General features: G+C 47.6%; 1 protein-coding gene across 1 annotated transcript; it reads left to right on the forward strand.

Annotated features, from left to right (window-relative positions):
* Positions 1-355: 355 nt before the first annotated feature.
* LOC133344626 (keratin, type II cytoskeletal 8-like) lies at positions 356-10815 on the forward strand. Its single transcript, XM_061554647.1, has 9 exons — positions 356-808; positions 2799-3007; positions 3940-4000; positions 4718-4813; positions 6894-7058; positions 7706-7831; positions 8269-8489; positions 9478-9518; positions 9931-10815. The coding sequence occupies exons 1-9, from the start codon at positions 509-511 to the stop codon at positions 10065-10067; spliced, it is 1356 nt and encodes a 451-aa protein (XP_061410631.1). The 5' UTR covers positions 356-508; the 3' UTR covers positions 10068-10815.
* The last annotated feature ends 2382 nt before the right edge of the window (positions 10816-13197 follow it).

A 13197-nucleotide genomic window follows, 5' to 3' on the forward strand; every position in this document is an offset into this window, starting at 1 on the left:
TGAACCCTGGCCCCCCCCTGCACCCACCCACCCACCACATCGCGGGCCACCAACCCCAAACGCACGCGCCGCCCGGACCCCAAGGGCGTTGGTTGCGTGGGAGGAGGGTTCGTCAAACATTCGAGGTTACTGTTTAACTCGGGTGCAAACATCGATGACTCTCCCGAGTCGTCAATAAATGGTACGTGTTGCGAAAGGTTTGCCCGTTTGTTGAGGAGGAGAGAGAGAGTAAACTCCATCCCACCTTTAATCATTGACAGCACCCACCGCCTCGCCCACGCCCACCCAATAGAACTCCGTGATCGTGTGTAAGGAGGGTGTGTGGGCTGACGGTGATGCAGGTATATATATGTGTGTGTGTGCAATATAGCAGCGCTTTGGGCTTTTGTACCAAGTCGTCTGTGCCGGTCGTAACGTGTGTGCGTGCACACCAAGCCCATCAGAAACAAACTCGGCCCCTTTGTGCGAAGCCAAGCTTATACTCCTTCGGCTCGGTGATCCGTCCAGCATGTCCTACTCCAGCATGATGCAGAGTTCGTCCTCATCCGGGGCCGTCTCTTCGCTCCAGTCCCCGATGGAGCGCATGGGTTTACAGGACCAGCGGAGCCCGTTCGCGATGACGGCGGCGGGAGGGAGCGGAGGAGGCTACTCGTCCACGTCAACCACGACCGTCCAGGGCTCGGCGTACATCTCGTCCGGCATGTCGTCCGGCATCTCGGTCGAGGTGGACAAGCTGCAGCAGGTCCGGCAGATGGAGAAGAATCAACTGATGGGTCTCAACGACCGCTTCGCCAACTACATCCAGAATGTGAGTGGCGCGCGGTGTACAGGAGCTTGTTGCGCGACAACATTGAAAAAGGCTGTTGTGCAGAATTCACTTATAAAGGTTGTTTATCGGATGTTATAGTTAAAAACAAACTTTCCCCTAGGCTCTAATGAGCAATTGGCAATGCTGACGTCCGTTTGGGGTCCGTCAGCCATTCGTGGAAATTCCACGTTCCTATGTTGGAGATAAATCCGTTTGGTAGCACACCTTGCAATGGAGCGCGTTGGAGGGCAAGGGTTGGTGGCTCAACGCGTAGCTGAGGTGCCTGGAAGATGGCATTACGGCAGACTTGGCACACCTACCGATGTAAGCGTCCGGCTGCTGATCGTCTAAAACTGTTTTACTGCGTATGGATTTTCAAAACTAATCATTCCGCTTTCAAAAAAGTTCTAAGGGGGGGGGGGGGGGATAACGACGCGTTTTTTTTGTATCGAAAATTCAGTATGCGGTAAAAACGTTGAAAAATTGGCAGCCTACCGCCTAAGTGTGCAGGGTTGGCAAATCTTTTACAGCTAAGTGGGTTGGTGAACCAGGCTGCGTGGACATTTTGAGTGTTATGCTTTCCTAACCGTTGGTGATGTTTTCTGCCGCATGCTAATTTGAAGAAAAAAAATTATTTGTTCAGAAATGTAATTGGTGAACCTTGAGACCGAGAGAATTTCCCAGATACAATACAAGTAAATAATACATAATCACTGATGACTTGCCACCAAGTGATGGAGCTTCACCAGCTCGTGTTTATTCTAGCGAGCCAGATGGGATGATGATGGTGGTGATGAACTCATACAATATATACAATGGCACAAAATAGAAACAAGATTCCCCATATGGTCTACACAGACTGATGGTTCAAGTACTGATAGTGAGCACCTATGAAGACCTACGGCACACGAGGCTGACAACCACCATCCCCAGCAGCTGATGTATATGCACCGCGCCAGGTGAAAATGTAAGGCTGAGTTTACCTAGGGGAGGTCGATCCTTGTTTAACTGGGGAGGCATATATAATCTCAGAGGAGGCACGACGCAGTGTTAAGCACTTGCAATCAGTTTTGATTTAAAGCTTTCGTGACTGCAGGGATTCATATTCTTGGTTCTTTCGGTAAAGTCACGTAGAAGGGAAATAATATAATAATAATAAACATAAAAAATAATAAAATAAAATTCTCACGACGTTTCGGCCACAACGCAAGCAGCCGTCCTCAGCTCTGTTCTTCACCTGAGGACGGCTGCTTGTGTTGTGGCCGAAACGTCGTGAGAATTGTATTTTATTCTGTTTTATGTTTATTATTTTATTATTTCCCTTCTACTTGCAATAAGTTTTGAACGCTAAGGAACGAGTCACGATGCGATCTGCGTTTGTCTATCGTGCGTTCTGCTCTAGCTCTCGCACCCGCATGTTTTATTATTTTCCACGGTTGGCTACGTATGGTACGAAAGAAGTTCAACGTACAGTATTCCCTCGTCATTCACCAACTTGCTCTCCGCGATTTTGGTTCTCCGCGAATCGCATCTTGAATTTACACGACTGCATCGAGAGCGATAAAGTGATGAGATAAAGTGATGCAATAATTTGCATGTATTTAATCGCGTATTTATATTAAGGCAATGTATTTCCGCGAATAGCGAGGGAACACCGTGCAGACCTACAGGAAAGCCTACAACGCCCATTGATTGCCCTATGGTTCTAATTGCATCACGTTGCCTCGCCGCCTCCAACTATTGCAAACAGAATGTTCATCAAATTACTTTAGCAGGGTGGCTGAGCCTGCAGCAGTGGCCGTGAGGGGGGGGCGTCGTCCCCCTCCAGTTCCTACACTACAGGGCTGTGGCAAGTCAGTTTAACGACAAAGATCAATGTTGGCTTATAAAGTCTGTCGAGGCGGTTGGATGGAGCCCTTTAACCGCACGCACATGCACTCTTGGTAACGCGGCATCTCTTGATCGACGTATCCTACGTGACACCTCCCAGGTGCGCATTCTGGAGAGGAAGAACAAGGAGCTGCAGGTCAGTCTGAAGAGAATGCGCATCCACAGCGGCCAGGACTCGCAGCTGGACAACCTCTGCGCTCAGTACGAGGTCCTGCTCAAGCGCCAGATCCAGGCTCTGATAGAAGAGAAGAGGCGCCTGGCAAACGATCAGGAGCAAGCGCACAACAACATGGAGCAAATGAAGATCAAGTAAGTCCATCCGTGCAGACTCACTCTGTAGTGTCGCCAAGCTGTACCTCAGATAGTTTCTGGATGGCCAGGTAGATCTTCTAAGGTCGTCTAATGGTCACAAGACAATTGAGTCAGTACTGTATTTTGCATAGTAAATGGATACAGGATCCTTAACAAAAACCTGGAATAAAGTCACTTATGTGTGCATATATGCATGCTGAACTTTCACACTGTACATAGCCAACCCTGCTAATCGGAGGTGAAGTTTTCCAGGTATTGTGCATCGTAAATTTTCAGAGGGTTGATAATTGTTTTTTACCCTTCTATCTGGCAACAAAACTGACACCTTTTTTACAAGGAGTCTTGTTTGCATAGACCATAGGCCTTTTGGCGTCATCTGATCCAACCCATGTGAGACTAGGCCCTAAGGAAAGCTGTCTCGGGTGTGGACCAATCAACTTCAAGGACAGTGCATATATTATCAGATTTATGTTTTTTGTTTGCATTATGGCTACAGGTATTGTGGTCTATGCATAAATTACTCCTTGTAAAAAAGGTGTCAGCTTTTATGCCAGATAGAAGGGTAAAAAAACAATGATCATATTTTTTACTGGCAAATGAGGTTCCAATGGTGTTACTGAGGGTTTTTAACACACACCTGGGATCGCTCCTATACCTTCCTAACGTGCCTACCCCAGGAAGTGTCTAGATTTGACAACATTTTGTCAGTAGGGAATTTCAAATAGCCGCTAGATATAAGTTACCAATACTGTGGGCCATAACATACATGTCCCCAGTTAAGCTTTGATCAGTACACAGAGAAGCAGAATTTGTCCAATGACCATTGGTCAGTCCTATGTAAACATAAAATATATAATTGTCATCTTTTACTCGAATAATGGTGCTGCTGTAGGCGAATGCATTGACATGACTTTAAATTGTCTTTGCAGGTATGAGACTGAGATCCGGGAGCGCTCTCAAATTGAGAATGAATTTGTTGTCCTCAAACAGGTCAGTGCTGCAATGTCATTGGCGATGTTTTCTGTATCACTGTCTTAGACACGTTGAGGCATAGTTCTCGACGCGAGGTTGTTTTTATTTAAGAAATCTGGTGAGCCAACTAATCCAACGAACGTTCCACTTTGCGTCACACTAACCCAATCTGGATGATGGCGTGACACAAACGAGTGTGCAAAATAGGGTACGGTCCCAACTCCTTGTTGTATTTCCCACTAGCCAGAGCGTGTGATATCCCGATCTTCTCAGGGAAGCCAATAGCACTCCACAGTGAGGCCACAGCCTGGGCTCATGTTACACGCACAGCGGCCTTAAGCTTTCAAATGACACCTCATTGAAATTGGGTGGAGTAGCCCAGCAGAAGCTCTCAGGACAAACGCGCATACACATACAACAAACGGAATATATAGCTGGAAGTCCACTTACAACTAAATGTTTTTTTCAAGTGACACCTGGATAATATTTGTCAGTGGTGTACAGTATATCAAAGTAGGCACTTTTGACAGGGCATATCTAGCATAGTGTACAATACAACAAAATGTGTGTGTGCGGCCTTCTCTTGCCAGCGAGAGCCTTATCAGTAGACTATTGGCCGAGTCTAAAGTCCATGCATGCTCCTACCTTGTCCAGCTCCTGCTGAGTGTGCACTCAGCAAAAAATGACTATCCTGATGGTCGTCTCCCTTCTCTCCACACACTGCGTGATGGACAGGAGGCAGACCAGGTGTACATGCAGAAGGTGGAGCTGGAGGCAAGGCTGACTGGTCTGACTGACGACATCGATTTCTACCGCAAAGTCTACGAAAGGGTAAATACAGAACAGCCCTTGCGCTGATCCTGAGACCTCCTTTGCCAGTACCAAAATATACTAATAGGGTTTTTCCCCTTTTTTCTGGCAACAAGGAGGTCCCATGATGTAGCTGCTCACCCCGAGCTTTCATTACTCTGGTAGTGCGTTGTCTTTGAACTGTGCGCCTTTTGGCGTCATCTGGTCGAACACCATATGAGACGAGGCTCTAAAGAAAGCTGTCTCTGGTGTGGACCAATCAGTTTCAAAGACAATGCATAAATTATCAGAGTATTGTTTTTTATTTGCATTTGACTGCAAGTATTGTAGTTAATGTAAGCATGATTCCTTGCTAAAGGTGTCAGTTTTGTTGCCAGAAAAAAAAAGGGGAAAAACCCTATTAGTACCCCTGCGCTGAGTTTCACCGTCACGCTGGACAGCTGTCCATCACGGTGGCGAGATGTTAACCACCTTTTCTGGTATGCACAAGGTCATGGGGTCGATCTTGACTTTGATGCCTGTATATTTGGAGTTGGCATGTTCTCCCCGAGGGTTTTCCCTCCGCGTTTAGAAACATGCGTTTCGAGTATTTGACGGCCATACATTTCGACGTGATAAACCACTTCGTTGAGCGATCATTTGTGACTGGGTTGCTCCTGAAAAAAGAGCTATATAGCTCATTGAGCCTTACCTGGCAAAATAAAAATTAGTTTAGTTTTGTGTTTTTGGGTTGTATGGCATGATGTCTGATAATTTGCTCCAGATGTTGGGATATTTTTCAGCAAGTGCATTAACGAGTTTATAATTAATGGAGAAAATTAATTTCCTGAAGAAACCTCCAACGGTGCATATGTGAGCGCAACGTCAGATTTCATTCCGAATATCACATGGTGCAACCTATAAATACACGGCAGAGTAAACACTAAATACTTATAGCACCATCCACAACTTTAACAATGAGAGCTGTCATTCGTCGTGCATAGTGCAGAGTGCCAAATGAAATATCCACCACGTCAGCTTTAGTCGGGGTTTCAAATTGCTACCTAAGTAAAGAAGAAAAGTCTTGACAATTTAGGTGTAACAATAATATACCATCTCATATTTGAAATTGAGTAAATTTTTATGAGAAGAGCGCTTAATATTTATTCCACATGTCTACGTCAGGGTGCCAAATCATAGACCACAGTGGATAATCGTGAGCACTGTCTACAACCAACATGCATTGTACAATACGACCCAGTTCACATTAATCAATCTGCAGTTAATCATTCTGATAATTGCTCTCTTACTCTACGAAAGCTATACTCACCTGCAAACAATATATATTAGTAATAGCAATCATAATAATACTAATCTTTATTTGCCCAGGAAAGCCTCATTGAGTATTAAGACTGTCATTTTCTGGGATATTTGTCGAGTTCCATAAATTAGTTGTTTGACGTGGTGGGAAAAGTTGGACAAGATCAGGCACATGGGTTGGTAGCAACACTCAAACCTCCGTACGGATGAATTCAATATTTCATTGTTGTACCGCTAAATTACGGCTGCCCCGCACGCATCTGTGCTTTTTCTCATTTGACCGCTGGGATGATAAAGTAGGTAAAACAAATAACGATTGGGGCACATTCCAAACAAAGGTCACAAAGGATGCAGACTCACTGGACAGCTGTGCCTGGGTGCCCAGTCCACTAAGGCCAGGCTGCTGCTGCTGCTGCCACCAGAGCATGGACGGAGTTTGGGGGGGCAGGGGGGGGGGTAACGCCGGTCCTAAACTGGGCAATTTTATTAATTTATTTTCAGTAGTTTACAATTAAGATAAATAAATAATATGCGCCTGCGATTCCTAAAGCTAGGGACAAAGCAAACCCCTGCTACCCCCCAAATATATAAGTTAAACTCCACCGATGCATCAGAGCCAGACTTCAGGGGTATTGGGGTAGCCTGGCGATGTCACCGTCAGTGGTGAATTGCGGCCGTTGTTGTTGAAAATAAGTGGGGGGTCATTTTTGCTCTGGGGGGGGGGGTGGTTGTGGTGAGGATACCGGAATTTGTTCCTGGCTGCCGCTGCAATGACGAGGGTGCCCGTGCGGTGTGCGTGCAGGAGATCCGCGAGCTGGAGGCGCGCATGGTGAAGGTGGACGTCGTGGTGGAGGTGGACTCTTCACCGGGGCTTGATCTGGACGCGTACCTGGCCGAGGTGCGCGAGCAGTACATGAAGCAGGCGGTGCGCATCCGCGAGGAGCTCAAGATCTCGTTCGAGACCAAGGTAACGTGCGGCTTGAACCACAATGGCGATAACGGATAACGAACTTTATTTATACAGAAAATGCCTAGCAAGAGTCTCAACGCTGGGAATTCGACATTGGCGTGCCGGGGACCAATCTATCCGGAGGATGATCATGGTTGAGAACCCACAAAAATAGTACTCATTGTGACGTCTTTCTGAAAATTCTGTGAACAAAAAATGCATGCATCCATATCCACACTTTTGGTGTTTAACATAACTTGCTTTACCCCTCTTCAGTTATCCTCAACATAATACGGTAACATTATAGTTGATTGAAAAAGCCTCTGTAGAATTTGTCATGTTTGATTTCAAACAAAATCTGTTACCTAAGTACCACCTAGAGGGGGATGACGCCATAGCGGTGAGTGCAGCAGGGGGACACGGTCACCCCACGATGGACAAATATTAACCGGCGTCCTCACGAATTGAGTTAGTTCAGTTTTGTCATTTAACAAAACAAAAATTAGCAACGACATGCGTGGAGATTCCTACAACCGGATACCACAAAAAAAACATTCCGGCGCAGCGTGACCACGTGAAAGGGGGCAAAACGAAGGGCAATATGGACCGTTGTCGGTTTGATTACAAAAAAAACTCACGTTTCATTTTGTAAATGTGCGACCCAGCTGGACGCGAACAGGTCCAACGAGGTCAAGATCAACGATGACATGAGACTGGTGACCATTGAGATTAGCGAGGTGCGTCGGAACATGCAGCGCTACAAAGCAGAACTGGAGGCTCTCAAGCAACAGGTGTGTATTGTGTCGCGGGGTCTTGCCTGTTGGGCCTCTGCGTGCGTTCTTATTATTGTGCTGCTAGAAAATGGCATCGTTTTTGTTTGTTTGTGTGTCCTGGCCCCCATTATGAAAAGTAGGGGGGGTTGGAGCAGCGGCGCACTGTTTGGGGTGCTGCGCCGTGAACTCTCAAACTACCACGAGTTCCGTTGTCAGCCACGGCTGTGATGTCTCCTTTGTATTTGTGGGTCGGGCATTGCGTCGTTATACATCGTATGGTCTGTTCTGGATGACCACAGGTCGCACACTACTGGAGAGTTTTACATTTTCTATTTGTGCATCAGGCTATTCGCATCCACTGCCATGGTTCGTCCAGTGGATGCAGTTTAGGGTTGACCATGAGCTTGATAATGATCGATGGCGGCGATGATGATTGTTGTGTTGTCGTGGCACAGTGTTTGGCACTGGAGAGGGCCATTGCTCTTGCTGAGGAAAAGGGCAAGGACACCATAAGGCAACTCACGGAGAAGCGACAGCTGCTGGAGGTGACCATCATGGAGCAGAGGAGCAAGCTCACCGGCCATCACCGCAGCTACCAGGAGCTCATGAATGTCAAGTTGGCCCTTGACATGGAGATCATCGCTTACCGCAAGCTCCTGGAGGGCGAGGAGGGCAGGTAGCTGCTTCCAAATGGGCTGGCCATCACACCGAGTTGGAGATTGTCATGCTAACCCAGCAATTCAAGAACTGCGAGGTGGCCAGGCCACGGTGGTGCTGTTATGGATTGTTGAATATATGTGTGCGGCGCTTTAAGAGTTACCCGCTAAGCGTTTGTGGCTTTTCTCTGGGTTAATCTGGTTTCCTCCCACCATCCAAACATCAGAAATGCAGCAATTGGTCAATCTGTCCAATGCAGGATAATTCCTCAGAAAGAGTCGAATGACTCATTGAGCTTTCCTTGGGTTAACAAAGAGCATTGTTACTATAGTTATACAAATGTTGATCTACAACCACAGAGCTGAATTGTTATTTTCCTCTGCTCTGGTTTCACGATGTTATTGCTCGATATTGAATGTTGTGTATGGCCAAGGAGAGAGAGAGAAGTGCTGCCAAGGGGCATGGGAGGAAACAGGGTGATGCAGTGGGTCGGGAAGTTAATAGGAGGGAAACAAATAACGAATGTACAGTAAATACCATCCAAATGCTGTGTTTACCAAGGCATTCAGCATGTGCATTGGTCCTCTATAATACATAATAAGTACGGGGTTGTTAGCTGAACTATTTGGGAACAGAATAAACTAACAGATGTTGATGTTGCCCCTGCAATAATATATCGACTCATGTACATCTCATATTAGATAATGGTTGCGGTTCATATATTGCTTAAGTGACCATCAATAATTTGGGCACTTAGTTCCAGTTGTTAGTGCACACTGTGGACGGGTGTCTCTCAAGTGTCCCGTCCTCACGGCAGCCCTCGCCCACTGTGCATCTCCCCATGATTCGCAAACCATCGTCAGGGTTGTGTGTGTGCAACTTTGCGGTCGCTTAGATTGGAAATATCGGCGGTGGCAGAAAACCGCTCCATCAGGGGGTTGCGAGGACTGGAGTTTGAACGATGATGCCTGCTTTACATCAAAATAATCTTCGGCTTTTGTTTTCAGGATCACCACTACCAGGATTGGATCGACTGCCACAGAATACAGTGAGTTAACACCACCCATCGTGCACATTTTTGTTTGCTTGTAAATTAATCAATCTTCATTTATTTTATTTTATTTTCCTAGAAAATAACATCTCGACATCACTTACAGAACATTTTCATATAAATTATAATAAAACGGTTCAGATATTTGCCGGTCCTGGGCCTCCCCTAGGTCGACTCAGCCGCAAATGAGTACCTGATGCGGTGTGTAAACATCGCCACTGGGGAGACAAAGGCGGCTGGGCGTGGTGCTTGCCACCCACCCCCTCGTGTGCCGTGCCGGCCTTCATAGGTGCTCGCGAACAGCACTTGCCCCTGCAGTCTGTTAAGGCAATACGGGGGATTTTTGTCTTTGTTGCGTGTACTCTGTGCACACGTGCATCTAATCCGTGGCACGTATCTGTGTGTCTAGGTCCGTCGCCATCTCCACTTGAGACCAAACCGCAGTTTCAAGGGTACGCCTCGCAGCAGGTGCTGATCAAGCAGATCGAGACACTGGATGGAAGGGTGGTGTCAGAGAGTCAAGACATGCAGGTTATTCGCAAGTGATCTCGACCACTGCAGGCAGGTGGCCCTGCAGTTCAAGTGGCAGCTTGAGTATGGTTTTGGGCCAAGCGACTTGATTCAGTTGGTGGTGTTACTCCTCCCTGCCCCCATCGTGAGTGCTAATAAAAATGATACTGGCGGTGCAGAGCCAAATTTAGTCCTGTATGCAACAAATGTACGACGCAGTCCTCCTCTCTTGGGTACATGTCTGTCCTGCGCTTATGGAGGCGGCAGTCTGCACAAGTGTATTTTCATAATGCATTCCTGATGACACTCCACAAGCCTCGTTCACTGTTTACCAATCAAAGTAGGGCATAAAACACGCGTGCGTTCATGAAAATGTGTTTGTGGAATGCCGGCAGAAATGGTGTGGGAATATTGGAATTTTAAGATCACTGTTCTGCTGCACATGGGCCTCACATCCATGGTAACACACCAAGTACTCAAAATATATACAACATAACACTGTCACGTGATGGACATGTGAGATACTCATAGCTTAAACGATACTGCAGACTGCATAAACCATCTTTCAATTAATGTCGCAAAATAGAGTAGTGATTGTTATACAAAACATCGTGCGTTTAAAAATATATGAATTAGAATGTCTATGAGTGGTTTAATTTCATAAAATGCTTTGTAGGGTTGATATCTGTCCCAAGTTGAGCCGAATCAGCATGAATGCGTCTTGGGTGGCATGATTATAGAAGCATCAAAAGCGTGCATGAAATAAAGATTACGCATTAATTAAGTGTCGAGTAGGTGTGTGTGTGTGTTACTGTGTTATAATCACTCTTTAATTCCATCAAAAAGGTAACACGCAAGCGCCACACCTCTTACCATCATTAGGGGAAAGAACGGGAATCCAATCTCCGACCCCCAGGAACAGGTTTGCAGATTTGCTGAGCATTTCTGTGAGGTCCTGGGGGAGGAAAAATCCCTCAGCCTAGAAAACAACGTGGAACAAAGTGGGGGTGCCATCCGTTGAGGAAGTACTGAAGGCGATCCAGAGCCTGAGACCAGGAAAGGCACCGGGCAGAGATGATCTCCCAAGCGAAATACTGAGGGAAGGTGGCATGCTGAGGAGAGGCTTGCGGAGCCCCAATCTGGTTTCAGGAAAGGGTGGTCCTACACAGATGCCATATTTTCTGTCCGTCTGCTACAGCAGAGGTGTAGGGAATTCCAACAAGACCTACCTCTCTGCTTTATTGACCTGGTCAAGGCCTATGATACCATCAGTAGGCCTGGGCCCTGGGTTGTTCTTCGTGCTTTCAGAGTCCCTGACCCTCTGTTCACGATCATTAAGGACCTTCATGATAGTGAGCAGACCCGGGTAAAACTACGTGGCCGGGAGTTGGAGCCATTGCCTGTACACTTTGGGGTGCGGCAGGGATGTCCTCTGGCTCCCACATTACTTAACATCTATTTTGACCACGTAGTTCATGAAGCCTTCAATAGCTGTACCGGAGGAATTTCCATCTGGTACAGATACAATGGGAGGCTGATCGATGCCCGGGTGTGGTCAAGGGATGGCTCCCTATTGCTCAACCATGTTATGTATGCCGATGATCTGGTAATTGCTGTTCACTCAGGAGGAGTCGGAGGCGCTGCTGCTGAACCTGGAACTTGCCACTAAGAGGTGGGGACTTACCATCAGCCCCACCAAAACTAAGCACCTGCCTGGGTATTTTGTACCATCGGACACTCCACCCCCACAACTCTCAATTGGTGATAGGGCAGTTGTGGAGAGAGTGGAGCGTTTTCCATACCTGGGCAGTGTGCTCATGACCGGCTCTGGTCTAACAGCCGAGGTTTCACTCCGAATCAGTCGAGCGGCATTATCTTTTCATCGGTTGCGCAACGCTGTGTGGAAGCTGCCTGGTCTGTCGCTCCGCACGAAGCTTCGGGTCTTCTCGGCCACAGTCACCCCCCTAATGGAACATCTTCGCTGGTTAGAAACATTTAGGCTGGCCTGCCTACGGTCCGTCCTGGGTTTAACCAGGTTGGATTGTGTGACGAGCTCTCAAATCCTTGAAAGATCTGGGCAAAGTCCCATCGGTGAGCTTCTCCGGCAGGCAAGGCTGCGTTGGCTGGGCCATGTAGCCCGCATGCCCAGCCACCGCATGCCCAAACAGCTTTTGTTCGGCCGAATCAAGGGGGGCTAAACAGGCGCAGCACGGGCTGGAGAAGAGTTGGTGTGATGTGGTACAGGAGGACGTGGAGCTGAGTGGACTTGACAATGACTGGTACCAGCGGTGTCAAGATCGGCCTCTGTGTAGGAGGCTCGTGAAGGATGCTACTGGGCAGTTGGAGGCAGTCGCCCTCCAACAACAATGGAAGGCGGAGGAGCGACGCTCACAACAACGAGCGGAGCACCGGGTGGCTAAAGCACAGCAAGTTGGCACAGTAGGGGGCATAGGTGGTGCATCAGCCAGTCATCTCAGTCGATCTGTGGCATCTGGGTCTGCCCCGTGACCTACCAGCAGGCGTTCGACACTTCACGTGGCCTCAAGGTGCACATAGCCTGGCACAAGCGTCGTGGTGACGTCACCGCCACTTAGTGGCGAATGGTGGTTGTTGTAATTACTCCGAGTTTTCTGTGCAACAGAACCCATTTTCTTACTCCTCCAATCAAGAGCCCGAGCTGGACATTTTGACTCCCCGAGCAAGAGGCCATCATCACGGCCGCGTTCCCCTCCTCAATCACCCCCCCTCCCCTCTGCTGCTGTGGCCCCACGAAACGACGTGGCCCCACCAAACGTGTGAGAAACGGGCCGCCACTACTCGCTTCGTGTGGCGCCCCTGCTTGCCTATTTACGAGGTTAGGCAAGGGTTGACAGTGTACCAGTTTCTAAGCCCAGGTCATTATTGTTAATCCCTCATTCATGTTTTCCTGCCAGCCTCACACGAATTCTTACATTCGTGCACCACTCTCCGTGAGTTATGGTTGTTGGTTAATCATGCCCCGGAAGTACGTGGCTCTCTTGAGATGTGCATTCCTCAAAGCTGTGACACTTGCGATGCTGTATGACCCCTTGAAATACAGGGTGTTTTAAAAAGATGGACCCAATTTAAAAGCAAAGCGAATTCAAATCGGGTCCATCTTTTAAAAACACTTTGTAGTTGGGCACTT

This window comes from Lethenteron reissneri, chromosome 20 (genome assembly GCF_015708825.2).
Source record: "Lethenteron reissneri isolate LAM-NWPU_2019-01 chromosome 20, ASM1570882v1, whole genome shotgun sequence".
Taxonomy (NCBI): Eukaryota; Metazoa; Chordata; class Hyperoartia; order Petromyzontiformes; family Petromyzontidae; genus Lethenteron; species Lethenteron reissneri.

What these genes read in the sequence shown, in the direction of transcription:
- LOC133344626 (XM_061554647.1), top strand. Translation starts at nt 509, where the DNA reads ATGTCCTACTCCAGCATGATGCAGAGTTCGTCCTCATCCGGGGCCGTC. An exon ending in ACCGCAAAGTCTACGAAAGG is followed by an intron (nt 4,814 to 6,893) that starts GTAAATACAGAA and finishes GTGTGCGTGCAG; the next exon opens with GAGATCCGCGAGCTGGAGGC. An exon ending in CTGGAGGGCGAGGAGGGCAG is followed by an intron (nt 8,490 to 9,477) that starts GTAGCTGCTTCC and finishes TTTTGTTTTCAG; the next exon opens with GATCACCACTACCAGGATTG.